General features: G+C 41.4%; 1 protein-coding gene across 10 annotated transcripts in view; it reads right to left on the bottom strand.

Annotated features, from left to right (window-relative positions):
* The window catches only part of Nfia (nuclear factor I A), a 527054-nt gene that overhangs the window by 46034 nt on the left and 464232 nt on the right, over window positions 1-16788 (bottom strand). For 7 of the 10 annotated variants that reach the window (XM_051188198.1, XM_051188194.1, XM_051188196.1 and 4 more), the window contains 2 exons: window positions 3000-3178; window positions 700-865 (listed from right to left, as the gene is read on the bottom strand). In XM_051188198.1, the coding sequence (XP_051044155.1) occupies window positions 700-865; window positions 3000-3178 (345 nt within the window). The remainder of the gene's footprint in view (window positions 1-699; window positions 866-2999; window positions 3179-16788) is intronic. The other 3 variants (XM_051188195.1, XM_051188200.1, XM_051188204.1) reach the window with 1 other exon arrangement.

The raw sequence follows: 16788 nt of genomic DNA, 5'->3' as shown, positions 1-16788 counted from the left end.
GGTCCAGTTCCTATGCTTTCATCCTCTCTAAAGGACTAAGGAAGGGCCCATCACACCACCTTTCAAGGCTAAGCTCTGCCACTGTTGCAGCCACGAATAAAGGCCATATTTGTGTGTTCACACCTTTCGTAGCCCCTCCATCTCCACCATACCAAGAAATATCTGGAGAATTGCTGCCTGTTGAAATCATCAAATGATCATTCCCATCATATAAATGGATTTCAGAATCTCCTACTTTATGATTAAGTACTCCCAATTTTATTTCCTTCTCTTCCCAAGCCCCCTCATGCAGCTCCGGTGGCTTCTGGCTCTGACGTTTTTTTATTTTCCAATCAGGCCTGTCTTACTCTAACCAAGCAGATGCTCTTAGAACACCAAGGGAATGGCATTCTATGCAAACCACTCCAGGAACACACAAAATGTAATGGTTTGTATCTTGTTCCCGGTCCTCAGCATGTGGTTACAGCATCTTAATCTACCATCTACACTCCATCACTTCCATATCTGGTACAGTTTGAAAGTACATCGGAGTGGTATTCACTGCGACTTGGGTCTGGGCTCTGCCACCTCAGGTTGTAGACATAAGGGTAGGATTTGTGACTATTGCTAAAACTTGGACAGCGAGGGGCAAGGCTTAGGTGTGAACTCAGGTGCACAGGGCATGTTAAGTAACCGGCGCCTTGTCTCAGTCATACTTACTTGGTGAGGTGGGGGAGGCTGCACCTCCTTCTGTTGATGTGGTTGGAGGCTTGGTGTCTGGCATGGGCAGAGGCACAGGCCTGGCCATTGGTGGTGGCGGTGGTGGCGGCAACATTGGGGTGGGGAGGAATGGGTTGTGCACCTTGCCTTGACTGCTTCCATTGGGCTGCAAGGGTTCAGAGAAAACAAATACAAGAGAAAGAATAAACAGACGTCAGCCAATAGCTGCTTCTGCAAAACAAAGACTCATTAGGTGCCTGTCGTGCAAACTGCTAATATTCAGGTTGTTGGAAGCACACTGATCGTTTTGATCCACACAGTGTCCCATCCAGGAGCACCCTGGGCTTGTATGTCCCCGAACAAGCAACTCTAGCTCATTGTTGTATGGGCTGCTGCTTCCACCAACACTTTTATGATTGTAAAATGTTTGATTAATACCTATATGTGTATTAGACTGAGATATTAGTCCTCCATGTATATTTCTATAGGTAAATCAATGACCATTAAAAATGAATATAAGATATATAAAACAATACTTTGTTATCATTTCTTGAAGTTGATCTTATAAGACAATAAGTGTCTTCAATGGACATAGATATTTTCTTTTACATATCATATAGCATCAGGCATGGAAAGTTTAATATTTATCTATTAGGTTTCTATTAGGCAAAAATACCATGTCTAATTTGACTTATACCAGCATATGCCTGCCATTGGACTCAGACTTCTGGTAGTCTAATGCTAGTACAGCCAAAGAACAGCTTTCTAACAAAAGCAAGTTTCCCTCAGAAGAGAAAATGAAATATTTATTTTCAAGGTCTTCAAAAAAAGCCTTATGGAGAGACTTGTCTCAAACCCTGTAAAATTTGATCAAAATACAAAATAGGACATTTAACAGTTATATAAGGTGATGTCATGATTATTAAAAAGATCACATTAGATGTTCAGAAGTCAAACTTGGTGCCAGTGATCAGTTCAGGTTTTCATGATTTCCCAAGTGGCTCTCCATAATGAGTTATAGCCAGAAATAGCCTGTATGTAGACAGCAGCCCCAACCCAAAATTCAGCCAAAGGAGATCCCATTGTCCTGGGCTTTTAGGAATAAACTTAATACTTCGGCAGAGGCAGGCTCATTCCTTCATCAGCATTCATGATATTTTTAGTACTTTTCCTCAGATACTGGCTGCTGGTCAGAAGACTGCCCACTCTCACCAGCATCCTTGCCGGTGTATAACTTCTGTGTGGACCAAAAGTCCATAAGTGAATATTTCAGAATAAGTCAAGCAGATGAATACACAAGCAAAATGAAAAATGAAAAAAAAAAAAAAGGCACCACATCGATTTGTTGTCTAGACAGAAACATATCTGTGAACAGATCACCAGACATTAGTCAAAGCTGACCATTCTGGCTCAGACTTGCAGAATCAGGTCTTTCTGCAGGGGAGAAAGTCTTAACGACACAGAGCAGTATGACATAACATCCTGAACCAGGCAATAAGAATTATGGCGAATCTGTGGTTTCAGGCATAGATACTATGAGAAAAGGAAATCAAATATAGCTCTCTGCTGGTCTTAATTTATTATTATTATTGCGATTGGCCTTGGGATACAGCTATTCATTGTAAACATATAGCTTTACATTTGTAATAAAATTTGCGATATTATAAAATAACTTTACTATTGGAATGTTACTTCAAATTGTGATTATTTAGTTTATTTGAGAAAAATGAAAACATTCATTTGTAGTTATTGAATATGGCTTAGTTTTATATGAAGATAAGTGGAAAAGATAACTACTCACAGAAATAACAAACCATAATAAACTTTGCTTCTAGCATCTTGAGTTCAAGTACTGGTCAACTTGATCTAAAGTGTTAGAAGACTGTATTTTTTTTTTTAAGAAAAAAACAAAACAGAACTTGGTTGATCTGAAACATCTGTCCCCCTCTTCTCCCTACCTCTCCCTACTACCCCAAATCGTTACTTGAAATTATTCAGTCTTTCTATTTTGTTAACTGTATGATCCTGGGGTTAGAATGCAGGAGGTGGAACTAAGAAGGTTACACAGTTCACTCTCCAGACAATTTATATCCATAAGCTTGACAGTTGCAAACTTAACACAAACACTGTTTTTAAACCTTGGCCAATCACTCTTACAGCAAGTTAACTTTCCCATAATCTAGAATAAATATGACGTTTGCCTGTAGTCAGTCAGCATGACATTAGAACACAAAATCACATGATCATAAAGGGTCTTCTTGTTATTAGAGGAATGGGGGGAGGGAGGGAGATTTCCTTACATTGAGGAAGCCCACCTGTCCAGCTTGCTGACCGGCATCAGGGCAGACAAGCTGGACAAACTCTTTCAGCGTCTCCTGAGGGTGGTAGCGGATGGCTGGGTGTGAGAAGTAAGGCCCAGGTTGCTGGATGATGGGTGATGTTGGAAAGTGGAGAGTCGATGGCGTTGCATGTGGACTTGCTGCAGGAAACAGAACAAAACAACACACATCAGGGTTATGGAGAACCCTGCTTTGCCACAGCTGAACCAAACTCAGTCTCTCTCTCTCTATTTTTCATGTCTTTTCCTGGCCCAATTCACAATGTTGCCCACGTGACAGGATGTAGTGAGGACAGTTCTGATGGATTTTCTCCTTTAAGGCTCTAAGACAAACATGGAGGCTAGAGTAGGATAGAATTTCAAGTTGCCTCTCTATGTTCAGTGGACGTGAGTTATAAAGGCATTAATAATCCTTGTTGAAGATGAAGATTATTCATTACCTTAAGAGCCTTTTTAATGAAGCAAGCAATAAAAAATGTATTTGGTAGATTAGACCTGATTTAACCGACATTACATTTGACAAATTCTACTTTGCACATATGGATCCCCTTTCTTGCCGAGCTACCCATAGATAATAATTCATTGTTAAAGCTCTTACACTCCTTTCAAGGAAATTTCTAGGGACTAATTCAGGACTAGAGTTTTTTGAAGTCTGTAGTAAATGATCACTTAATGAACCCATGCAATTTGGGTGCCTCACTTTACGGTGGAAGGTTTATGTTGCATTTTTCTCTGTTGCCCTTTCAAAGCTAAAACAGCTACAGGCTGAGTAGGCAGGAACTCTGTGAAAGGTTGCTTCTCTGCCATAAATCTGAGGAGAGATTCAGACAACAACTCCTTTATATTCGAACCCTGATAAATATCATTTGTACAAGATTACATTAGATAAAAAAAGCTTATGCGAGATCTTAATACGTTTTCCAGGAATGCTTTTGTCCTTGAATTGGAGAGATGATGATGGCCAAGACCTGGCAGAGGATAAGGGCTTCATGTTGAGGGGGCTGATAACACTTAGACCAAGTCCAAGCAGACCAGAAAAGACTCTGGATAGGGGATACATATGCCTCCCCTTCCTTTTACAGTTAAATCTTTAAACTGAAGGGGCTCCTACAAAGAGAAGCACAGAAGTGCCCACAGTTTTAGAGAATATGACTTTCTGAATACCAAGAGCAATTCATAATATTGAAGAGAATCCAAAGTTCAGTAGGCTCCCCCTTTCTCCCACCATGCCACTAAAATGGCCAAGGATGCATGCCTACTGGAATCTCTTGATGATTAGGGTATTTTTTTTTTTAAAAATAATAGCTTAAAGGGCTAGGACTATGTGGGTCAGAGCAACCCTTGTAGTTTCTAGAGTAGAAATGCAGGCTTGCGGATAATCAGGTAGAATCATTGTTTTCAGGCCACTTAAATCCATTCAATAAATTTTGCAGGTTCCCCTTATGGTTTCAAGAGACATGGATGGGCTAAACCAGAAAACGTTTTGCTCATAATCATACAACCAAGGACATCATAATCTATTGAAATCAGAATTTTCTACACTCCCCCTCTCCCGCTTACTCTTCTAGTTGCTCCTGTCTTGCTAAGACAGCTTTCCTATCCACTTAGTCACTCACTGTCATACACTCAGAACTGATTGTGGCAGCTAAGAAATTTTTGCTGGTTGCACACTAAATAACTAAATAAAGGAGTATAAAAAATAAGAAAAATAATCATAAAAGTTGTCAAGGACAAAATATGTTTTTGCACCCTGATGAAGAGCCAGAAATCATGGGAGGAAATGGTTATAAGTTAAGGCTGCAAGCAATGAAATACAAGTCTTGGAATCCATTATGATTTTGGAGTGAAAACTCCAGAGCTAAAGAGTTGAATGCTCCAGGATTGTTCTTCCCCTGGAAATTGTGCTACTGAATGTATAGAATAAAACGATTTTGTTTTCTTCTAGCATGATGTAGTTGTCTCTACTGGCAACAAGAAACATTGACCACAGCCCTCTTTTTGACAGAATCATTTCTAGTACGCATTGTAGGTGTTACTTCTGAAAAGAAGATAGGAATGTACTGAGCCAAACAAACTATGCTCAACTGTTGCAGCATGTCAAACACAAAGGTGGCAACTCCATTGTCAAGAGCCCCGTGAGACTGACCTTGAAGATAAGGTGGCATTGCCTCAGGTTCTCACAGAAAGTGATGAGTGGCTTTTAGATAAGAAATGGGGGTAGCCAGCAAGAGTGTGCTGCCCAAGGTAAAACACTAGCTTGAGCAAAAATTAAGTCGATAAAAGCCAAGGAAATAAATCACCACTACCATTCACTCTCTCTGTGAATTGTTAATAAACAATCATTGAACTTATTTTATTAAAGATGTAAAAGGAAATCATTAGTAGTGTAAATTTAGACTTTAATTTCTTTATTACATTTTAGCAATAGCAATTTATTCATCTTTTCCTTATGGTGCAGAATTCAGTGCAAACTTAAGAATATATGGTACTGTGTAGAATTAATTCTATAATGACTGATTGATTAGGATCAACTAATTTTTAATTAATTCCAGGAAATCATCTGGCCTGAAGTTCTAAATCAGACATCTGCTGAGTCTGCATTTACAGGGTTGTCCTTTTCAAGACTGTTTTCTCTCGCTGGGGATGGAGAGTCATTGGTTCACTGTAGAGATGGAGGCAGCTGGTTCTAGACAGTGACCTTTAATTTCCTCAGAACCTGTGATAGATGTCACGAAGATCTGTTGATTACTATTGGATCCCTGGTGTTTCTCTGGATAATCATCTTCTACTGGACACTAAGGCCCGTTAAAAGTCCACAGCTAAGATTTAATCAATGTCTTTCTTCTCTTTCCTCCTCTCTGTTTCTTCTTTCCTTCCCTTTAATCTTGGGTTTGATGTTCTAAGTGTACCAAAATTTTTAGCTAAGTTGTCTCAAATCATTTTAGAAGGTGTCACTGGAGCTAAATCAATCAAACAATTAATCCATTAAATGTTTTTTGAAATGGCAAGCGCAAGCTGTACTGAAAAGAAACTACCATGATGAAGCTGGCATGATGTTAATGGAATGTACAGAGTGCTATGAGTCCAAATATTTGATGAAGAGAAAACTCTCTTATGGGTGTGTGTGTGTGTGTGAATAGTTGACACAATAAAAAATTATAGTACATTATGGAAATGCATATTTAGATCCTTTAAAATGTGCATTATTTACTTGAGAGTCAATAAAGCCTTTTCTCCAGTGGTAAGTTTATTGCAGAGCATCCATCTGGATCCATGATGACATTTGTACAATATTGTGAATTAAAAGACACTACTAAATTGGCTGCTTCTGGGGTCTAGTGCTCTCAGTACAAACAGGCCAGGAGCAGCACGTTGTCTGTTGGGAACATTCCACTCTGAATGGCTCTCACTACCGACTTAACCACTAGCTAGTGGCCAACCTGGTTTATAACAACAACCTGGGCTTTTCATGGGAATACAAATAGGATGGAGAGGAAGGAAGTGGGTCAGGGTTCTTTCTCTGTCATGGTTCATACAAGCCATCCCAAACAGGATTTCCTAAGGGTCTAGTAATTGCTTATGGTCAGGCAGATTGGCCTGTCCAACCTCCTCCCTAGACTCCAGAACTTCTAATTATTTAAAATTATCTCTTTTAATATGAAGAAGTAAAAGAAGGCTAAAAATCCAACATGGCTAAACATGTGTTTAAAGAACACTTCCTCCTTTTAAATCAGAATTGACAGTGATGCGTAGTCTCACAGCCCAGTGAAAGGAGGAGACCTCTTGGACAACACTTGAGCTGTGTGATGAACCATATAGAGAAAACTGGGTGGGTGGCCAGACCGTGTATCTTCATGCTTTATTAAAATATGAGAAGCCATTTCTTCTCTAGATTTCCAAGGAGTCTTCTGAAGACCAACCGTACAAATTCTAAGAACATAACCTAAAGCCCAAGTATCATGTGTTGAACCATGATATTCTGTGCAGCCCTGCCACCGCCCATATCGATTTATTCCTCATTTTGAACCACTGTATATTCTCACAGCTTACACAGAAGTATTAATTAGCTTTTGCTTTTTGGCACTAGCCATCAGATCCTAGCCTGTCCTAGGAGAGGTTCTACAGGGAAGCTGTCCAGAGGAGTCAGAGCCATACAATCTTCTCCTCCTTTGAGTGCAGTGTGCATGGAAAGAGAGGTTTCCTTGCTGGCAAGAATGAAAGACACCCCCCAAGTCTAGAATCTGCAAAGTGTCATGGTCTTCCCATTAATCATGAGGGGCAAGAGGTGAAGCTGAAAGTTGTTTCTTCTGCTGGTCTGTCACAGGGAACTGCTAGCCATTCGTCAGCTAGATATATACTTGTCAGAGAGAGTGGCTTTGAGAACTCCTGACTACTCTTGCTTAAAAATACCACACCCCCACCCTCCAAGGCAAAGCTCAAAAGGAGAAGAAATTATAAGGAAAAAAAAATCCCACTCAAAACCAAAAAGCCTTCCACAAGGGCAAACGGAAGTTGTATTGTTTGGGTTGTCAACTACTGAGCTTCTTAAGAAATTCTAAACCAACACTATACAGCCCCACTGCAGCCTACCTGGAGCTGAGAAATCTATCTTAATGGCCCACAGCTATAATTGATAAATCATGCATGAATCAGACCTGCCATTTACGAAAGCTGAGAAGTTTGGAGCTGTGTGATTTATGTTAACAGACACAGGGAGGGAGGAATTAGAACTGGTACTCAGGCCCTTAGGAGGCTGAGCCTTTTCTAAGTAACAAAGCGTGTGACGCAAAACAAGCTGAGGTTCTTCAATTTTTTTTTTCCAGGACTCTCAGTCCACACCTTGAGTGTCACCGAGAAGCATGTGAAAGGCACAGGAGAAAGCATTCCATCGCGTGATGCTATGCAAAAGGGCAGCGTTTTTGTGTGTGTGATGCAGATATGGTAACTGCTATAGCAGGCTTCCAAGCTGGTGATGAATGAGTGACTCTACTCAAATTCAAGGCATCCTCTGACTGGAGATCAGAGTGCATGTGTCTTGGAAAATCAGAGCTCCTCTCCTCCAATAAAGAGAGGCTGATGATTTTCATTCTTATTTACAACCATTTTAACTATATAAAAATCTGGGTTTCTCCTGACTCCACAAAGTTGTCCTTTGGCCTTCACAGGCAGGCTGTGGCTTCCATGTGACCCCCTGCTACCCCTCCACATCATACAAACAAAAAACAAACAAATAGCATGCCACCTCTTCTGGGGGAAAAGTTCTGTGTTTCTCAAAAACTCTTGGTTCTGGTCTAGAGGACAAATGGAGACTACAGTCTGCAGAGAATATTTTGAAGGTCTGTGGTAACAGTCTACTTTATGCTATAGAAGTGCCCATAGACATGCTATTAACAAAAGGGCGACACTATGTTCAATAAAATCTTATTTCAAAATATAGGGGCTAGGTCTGGATTTGCCCTGGAAAAGACTCGTGTAATTCTATTCATTCTTAACCCCCTCTCAACTCTGCACCTATTGGTCACTGCTTCCCCTGTCTCTTCTTCACAAGCCATTTGTGACGTCCAGCCTTCTGGTGCTTCCAAAGCTATCAGAGTGTATTCAATGCTTCCACTAACGCTCCTCTGCTTACGCCTTTTCATAGTTATTTAGCACGCCTTGGCCTCAGGTGGTTGCATCATCTATGTCATTCCAAGTTAAGCATATGGCAGGAAAGTAATGTGGCATAATGTAAGACCCATGGGTCTTGGCATAATAGAAATGGGTCTTGGCATAATAGAGTGTTCGAGGCCCATCCCATCACAGCTTGTGTCTTGGAACCCCGAGGAAAGGCAGTGAGGGAATGAAGAAAAGGACAGACACACAGACACAGGCACAGGAAATCTGGGATCAGGTGGGGTGTGCTACTGCCACAACATGTTTATTGGGTACCTTACAGTGGGAGGGTTTAGCTCATCTGAGTAAGAGGTCTCTATGCCAGCAGTCTCAGGCTGTAAACATCTGGGAGGAGGATGCTGCTATTGCGAGCCTTTGTACATACTGATCAGTTGCTCATAAACACGTGTATGGCTCTGGAGGAGAGCTTTGCCATCTCTGCTGAGCATCATTGAAGTAAAGCTTTGCCACTTCTGTGGGACTAAGGCACTAAGGCATTGGAGCCCTCCACAGCCCGAGCCTATGTCAACAATGCACATTCACTCAGTACTTCATTCTCTCATGGCTTCCCCCACTCTCTACACATGAGTTTAAAATTTAGCCCTGCCAATCTCTGTTGCAATCCAAGCTATAGTTTCTGGACCTCTCTATGATCCTACTTGCCACCTCTACAACAGAAGCTAATGCCACATAGATTTCCTGCGAGATTAAACAAGAGTGTATGAGGGGCACATGATGCAGTTTCTGACCCCACAATGGTCAACAAATAGCCTCTCGTACTGAAATCACCACTACAGAAAACTGGAATTTATTCCCGTGTCCTCAGATCAGTGGGTGTACACAGACTGTCCCATATACAGGGGGAAGGGTGCTGGAATAAAAAGTTCCTGTTCTCTGCCTATGTGAATAGTTAGAGAGGAGTAACAATACGGGTATGATATAAGGGTCTTAGAACTATAATTGCAAACAACAAAGTGCAAACACAGTATTAGGCAGTGGTAATGCCTTTGATCTTATAGTAAAAGGACTACGTTCAAGAACCTGAAACATTTCTTTTCTGACCAATGATATTTTAAATATCTACTCTTGCCTAAAATTCAGGCAGAGATGACCTAGATGTTTAGAACTATTAGGCCATCTCGCCGAAGACACTCTCCTTCTCAGACCTTGGGTACTAATTCTGGCTGTTGACACTGGCCTCTACTTTCAGCATGGAGATACCCCTGTCACTCACATGGCCTTCTGACCTATCCAGTTGCTGAGCATGGTCTCCACTCAGGCACATAACTTGGACATATGGAAATCTTCATTACTCCCTTGAAAGGCCCCAAGGTGTGTGCTCGTTAGATAGCTAGCACTGACATACCACCAAAGAGGTTTGTCTAGGACCAAGGTCATATTTTGGGAAAGCTTTCTGTTTAGATAGAATCCTGGGTGCTGGTTTACTTTCTATCTTTACATGGCTCACAAGAATGTTCAAAGTCCCTTTCCTTGGGTTCTCTCATTTCAAAAAAAGGATTTGAACGAAACACTTCCTGAGGCACCTACACTTTAAATTTGGGTGGATGTATGGAATTTAGAATCTAGAATCATGTTTACAAATAACTCAGCATGACTAGTTCATGGTAACCAAATTAAAATCCAGAAGCCTGGTAAACAAAGGAGTATATGCCATTTAAAAGAACATATTTTAAAGATAAGCTACCAGGCACATCTGGACTGTTGGGTGGAATACTTAAGAGTTTTATAGTCATGGAGTATGCTAATTAAGGGCTGACCCAGACCCCAGCCTTTATCCTGACAGGATTTCTGAACTGACCACATTCTTGCAGTAACTGCATAAGCTACCATGGTGGCTGACGGGAAATGTGCTCAGACAGCACCCATCAGCTATTGCAGATATGAAGAGTGAGAATTTAATTTAACAGACAGGAATCTGGTTCTCTGAAGGGAACTTCGACTTCTATGTAATATGCAAGTGAGACTATGAGATAAGAGATGAAAATGACAAACACATCAAAACAATTATTTGAGGGGAAAACAAACAAACAAACAAACAAACAAATCCTTCCTGCCATAGAAGGGAGGATTATGTGGCTAACAGAAGCAAGATGGAATCTCCTGAGGCCAGAAGACCACAGGGAGGAGCAGACTGAGTGCTGTAAGCAAGTTCTAGAAACCAGACCTGTGAAGAAGTTACAGCTACACAGACAACAGGTGCAGGGACTTGTGCTGCTCGCAAGTCTTTCTCCACATTAAATATAAAGCAAGTAAACCATGCCGAGGGAAAGGAAGCAAAGTGCCTGTGCTGGTGGGCAATTTGTCAACTGGACACAAGCTAGAGCCATCTAGGAAGAGGGAACCTCAACTGGGAAGATGCCTCCATTGTATCGGCCTGTGGATCATACTGTGGGACATCTTGATTAATGATTGGGGCAGAAGGGTCCATGGAGCCCACTGTAAGTAGTAACACCTCTGAGCAGTCCTGGGGTGTATAACTAAGAAGGCCGAGGTAGTAAGGGAGCAAGACAGTAAGCGGAACTTTCCCATGGTCTCTGCATCTGCATTCAGGTTCCTGCTCTAGTTGCTTTCCTTTCCAAGTTGCTTTTGGTTAAGGGTTTTTTTCCCCCTTAATCACAGTGATATAAAGCACTCTAAGTCATCTCTAGAACTGCAAAGCCAAAGGATAAGTTTTACCACTTCTCTCCACCCACCATCAGGCCGACAGTACTTTAAGACTGTGCTGTTGAATGTGATCAGCAAAGGTCACTTCAGAGTGCCCTCCTGAATTTGAAGTCTCCTTTGTCATCTTGCAGAATTGGAGTATTTCTTCCTAATGTCGGTAGATTGTATTTAAAGGGAGAAAGAGTTAGTCCAGCATGTAACGTCTGGTAGCATCTGGCTCTGGTGTCCACTGTTCTGTGACAGCCTTTTCTGGTCCTCCTTTTCTCTTTACGAACCTGCTTTGTTCTGTGTGGGTTTTGGACAGCAACTACTATGAATTAAAACTCTCTCTTCCTTGATAATGTGCACAAAGCTACTTAAACTTTCTATACTGGCAATTTTTTTTTGTAAGGGTGTAATAGCACCATTTAGAAGACCCTTTTGAAGGTAAGAATGAATGGATTGAGGTATAGTAGGCCTACTCATTCAACAAACATACTGAGAATCTACTACATGCTAAACAGTATCTAGCTAGGCTTGAAGTGTTTATTATCCTTCAGATATCTTTAGGAATGAGACATATGAAATGGAATCAAGAATATACAGTAGAATCAGGAAGCTGAGACTCAAGAGTTGAACTGTTTACAAATGAAGAAGCTGCAGGAGGTCTGCATTTCAATGAGAAATGTCCCCCATAGGTTCATGTATTCGAACATTTGTTCTCTGTTGGTGGCACTGTTATAGAATGTTATAGAACCTTAGGAGGTATAGCCTTGCTGGGGAAAGCATTTCACTGGGGGAAATTTTAAGTGTTTATGGCTTCATATCATTCTCTGTTCTGTTTGTGAAAATGTGGTCAGCTAGGTTCTTGCTCCCCCTGCCATGCCATGCCTTCTCCTCCGTGATAGACTCCATCCCTCTGGAACCCAAATAAACTCTTTCTTACTTAAGTTGTTGTTGGTTATGGTATTTTATCACAGCAACAGAGGAGGTAACTAATACAAGGTTCAGAGCATAAACTAGCAATGGATTTCTAAGCTTGCGTTTTACTTGTGCCTTGCAAGGTCTAAGTGCAGAAGCAAGTCCCGGGCTGGAGCGTGGTGCTGCTCACTGCCTAGCACTCCAAAGATCTTAATACCTTCTTCTTCCTGGAATGAGTGGAATGAGAGGCATTGTTTTCGACTGCCCAGCTGTCCTCATCCTTTCTTCTGAAAGTGGAGGTCTAACATTTCTTTAAACCTCAGTCTCGGGCTGTGTGGTTAAAAACCCTGACACCTGGTTGTTGGTGGTTAGAGAACTCAAGCTATACAATGAGATACCCTGTTATCTTTTAGATAAAAAGGTTGTTTATAAGGTGAGAAAATGGCTCCAATTAGGCCAATTAGAGCCATGGGCATCCAGTGGTAGCTGCTTTTCTGGATTCCTTGTAGAAAAGTGATTTCTTCTCCCTTTGGATTTTTAAAGTTGGTGGATATTAAGAGTGGAGTTGTTCATGCTTTGTATGCTACAACATGAGGAGATGTAGCCTATGAATGGGGTTCACAATGAGAAGAGTAGAGGGGGGAAGTTATGATCTGTTAACTTTATCTGTCTGCTTAAAGCCACACACTCATAGATCTTTTATTTGCTGAACCTAACCCATCTTCTTCTTTCGTCAGTCAGTGGAAGGTTAAGCAATTTGGTTGCAACTCTTTAAAAAGAGCTCTTATTAACATATCTCCAGTTCACGGTCTAGAATTTAACAGTTCAGCAACTTTTATTATAGTGCTTGGGAATTTGGAGGTTCAGGATGATCTAGTGGTATCCCCTGAAACGACACTGTTTTCTGTGTCAACAGAAGGTGCCCACAGAACCTGATGGACATAGCCTCAAATCAGTAGAGGGAAAGTCAGGCACTGAGGGTGTGAGACATTCCAAGAAAACAAAGAAAGTGAAGGTGGCTCTGAGCACAAGGCAGGTGGGGTCTGAGGGCAAAGGACACTCACTGGACACACACCGCATTCCAAGCCCCTCATTACACGGGGCATTTTACTCTCTCCTCCCATTGATACTTTCCAACTACATAAAGTGGGAAAGCAAAGGCCCACCGAGGACAAATGACTTCTGCAGGCTTACACAGAGCCCACACGGCTTGGTAGAATTTGAATTCTACTGCCAGGCATAACTCCTTCCTACACACTCCCTGCTTCTCTTTAAATTACTTTTTCAGAGGTCAAATGGCTTATTTCCCTTTAGGGGTTTTGTCCTAGACTCCTTAGTACTGAAGTAGAAACTGGCAGCTCTGACGTTCCCTCATGTGCTTTTCGCATAAGAAAACTGAGCTCTTTGAGAGATGTAGAGAAGCAGCTGACATTTAACAGAAAGGAATAAGGAACAATGGATGTAAATTTTCTGTGGAACTATAACTTTCAAAACTATGTGAGGACACATGGGTGATCAAGTGCCCCGGTGTTCCCAACACAAAGGATGCAGCCTGGAAGAGTGACTCTGAGTGTTCCTGCAGCCGTATGGACAGGACAGGACAGTCTTACAGTGTGCATACCCTTGCTCCAATGGGTGATAGGTCGGGCTACATAAACACTGCTGGAGCTCAGCTTCAGGCAATGCAATGCACTTAACTTGAACATGATTTATGATTCTGTCAGTAGAGGAGGCTCAAACCTGCACTGATGCCTAAATGTGAGCTTTCTATTCAAAACAGAGTTGGGTGGGGTAGGGCAGAGAAAGGGAAGGAGCCAAGGAGGGAGAAGGCAGGGCATCACTACTTCGCATAAAGGGAAGATATAAGTTCAATTTCAAATGTTTGGTTTTTGTGCTGAAAAAAATAACAAAACAAAACAAAACAAAACAACAACAACAACAAAAATGAGTCTAAGCACGGAATCAACGTAAGATTAAACTAAACGAGGAAGAAAGAATTAGCTAGAGACTTATTTGATTATTAAGCCAGTTACAGTTGATGTATTTGGTATCAGTAAGGGGTCTTGGTCACTGCCTCCACTTATATGTGGATGTGGCTCCCTCCATGATGCATGCCCATGGCAGGGAGTTTGTGGCTGAAAAAGCGATAAGGGGCAGGGAGGGTGAGGCAGCTTTCTTTGTTGGGATGAGTGTGGATGTGGGTCTACTAGGCTAATCACCCTAATATCCACAGCACTCGGGGGGGGGACTCTTGAAGAGATTAAGGAGCCAAGTGGCCCCCTGCTCTAACCTGTCTTCCCTGGACAGCATATTAGCATGGTTCCACTGCAGAGGAACCTCCTTTAAAGTTTCCTGCAGGATGACAAATTAACCCAGCAGGGTGTCCCACACATATATCTTCATACAAATTATTAGTGTAATAGAGCTTTGAGTTATGCATTTATCTGGTAATTATTGAACAGTTACACAAAACCAAGCTGAGCTGTCCTAGCCCTTTATGAGGTTCGCTCGGTGGATGGCCTTACAGTTAATTTAGGATGGTTCTCCATTCTGCAGCTCACTTGCAGAGAAATTAGCTAAACAGCCTTCTCCTTTAAATATTTTCCATGTCACAGTGAAACTCTTTACAATACAATAAAGGTACAGTTTTAATTACACGCTTCCTGACTTTTGTTTAGTTGTAGTTTTAAAACATTTGCTGGTGCTAGTTTTTCCTTTGGCTGGGCAGTAATAGCTGGTTGTAAGTATCAGGCTAATGAATTTAATAATTTCCTGAACTGAGACTTAAAGAGCCTTTGCTAAAATGCTGCATTTCCTCTCTGCTATCCCATAACTTCCAGTCCCCTGGACGAGGCGTCCCTGAGAAGCTGGGCACTGTATGTGCTCTGACTTTGTATTCCCAAATCCTTCCTGTCTTGCCCATGCTCCAGAATGGAGCTTGTTAGGTCTGTGATGCCCAGGTTTGAAAATCAACTGGAGTAATTTCTCCTGGAGAAGGGCGATGTCATGTTGTCCCAGATGACAAACTCCAATAATAAATAAACACCCCACGTCTTTCTGTTGGCAGAGTATGTCAGTATCATGCTTGCAACAGATACTTAATTACTTCTCATTTTCTTGAGATGATTCAATTGAACTAACTCAGGAGGAACAAATTAGATCCAGTTGAGCATCAGCATGTTCTAAGCTTTCCTGAACAGCCAAGACGTTTGCAGATACAACAGGAGAAAGCTGGGCAAACCTAAGCCTTGGGGCCTGTGCCAATGGGGCAGGGTCATGGTTTCAGTGATGAAACACCAGGGTATGTGTCTCCTTCAGGTTTATCATTGGAAGGAAACAATACTGTATGCAAATAGTGTGTTCTATTAAATTTGAGCTAATTTTTCTAATACATAGCAATGTAGAAACTCTTTATTGAATACCTGCACATTCTAGGCACCTCAATAAATGCTGCAAAATACTTGTTCTCAAACATAATTAATTATTATTATTGCCATTATTACAGAAGGGGGTGGGAAGGACTTCCCATTATTTCCCACACTTTTGTTTCAATCACATGTATGCATTTATTCACTTATTTGAGGACTGTTTTTTGAGTGCTCTTGTGCAAGTCACGAGGCTGAGGGATTCAGGGATGAGAGGGGAAACAGTGCCTGCCATTTAGTAACTGCTGCCTTCATGCTGATCTCTCACTCCCTGCTGCTTTTTCCTATCTATGCATGTTACAATCCACACTCCCCAACCATTCCTGGTGACCTTGATCCCCAGGAAGGTGATCTTCATGCTCATTAATTCTCTGCAGCATATTGTTCCTGGCCAAACTGGGAGATATGGTTGACTTCAGCTCCTCAGATGTTTCATCATGAAGAACAGTATCCTCTTTTGGGCCAGGAGGATCATGGACTTAGAAAGGTTTTTAGAGCATATGAAGTTTTGACTTCTCTAAACAGTACAAGTCTTTTAAAGCTACACAACAAATCTTTGATTCATATGACTATTGCTTTGGCGTATGTTACGAACACTTTCAGAATCAGGACAATTTCACTTCTAAACCATACACACACACACACACACACACACACACACACACACACACCACATATATACACATTCAGGAGTATGCACACACACACACATACATACATACATACATACATACATACACACACACCACATATACATATATACACATTCAGGAGCATGTACACACACACACACACACCACATATATACACATTCAGGAGCATGTATACACACACACAACCACAAACACATCCTCATAAAGATGTAGTGGTTTAGCCACACCTGCATCTGCTTCATTTTAATTTCATAGTACCTAGTTGTCTAACAGAATTATTTGTTTTCAGTTGCTCTCTATTTTGCATAGTGACAAACAGATGGCAAAAGGTTTGAGATGGGGTTAGGCATCATTCTTATTTGTACTCTGACAATGCCAAATGACATGGTATTTCCCCAAGAGGATGCCCTTCTTTGTCTTCTCTGGCATCTGGTGC

Source organism: Phodopus roborovskii, unplaced genomic scaffold, assembly GCF_943737965.1.
Source record: "Phodopus roborovskii unplaced genomic scaffold, PHOROB, whole genome shotgun sequence".
Classification (NCBI taxonomy): domain Eukaryota; kingdom Metazoa; phylum Chordata; class Mammalia; order Rodentia; family Cricetidae; genus Phodopus; species Phodopus roborovskii.
Note: the sequence above shows the minus strand (reverse complement) of the source record. Positions and strands in the feature narration are given on the sequence as shown.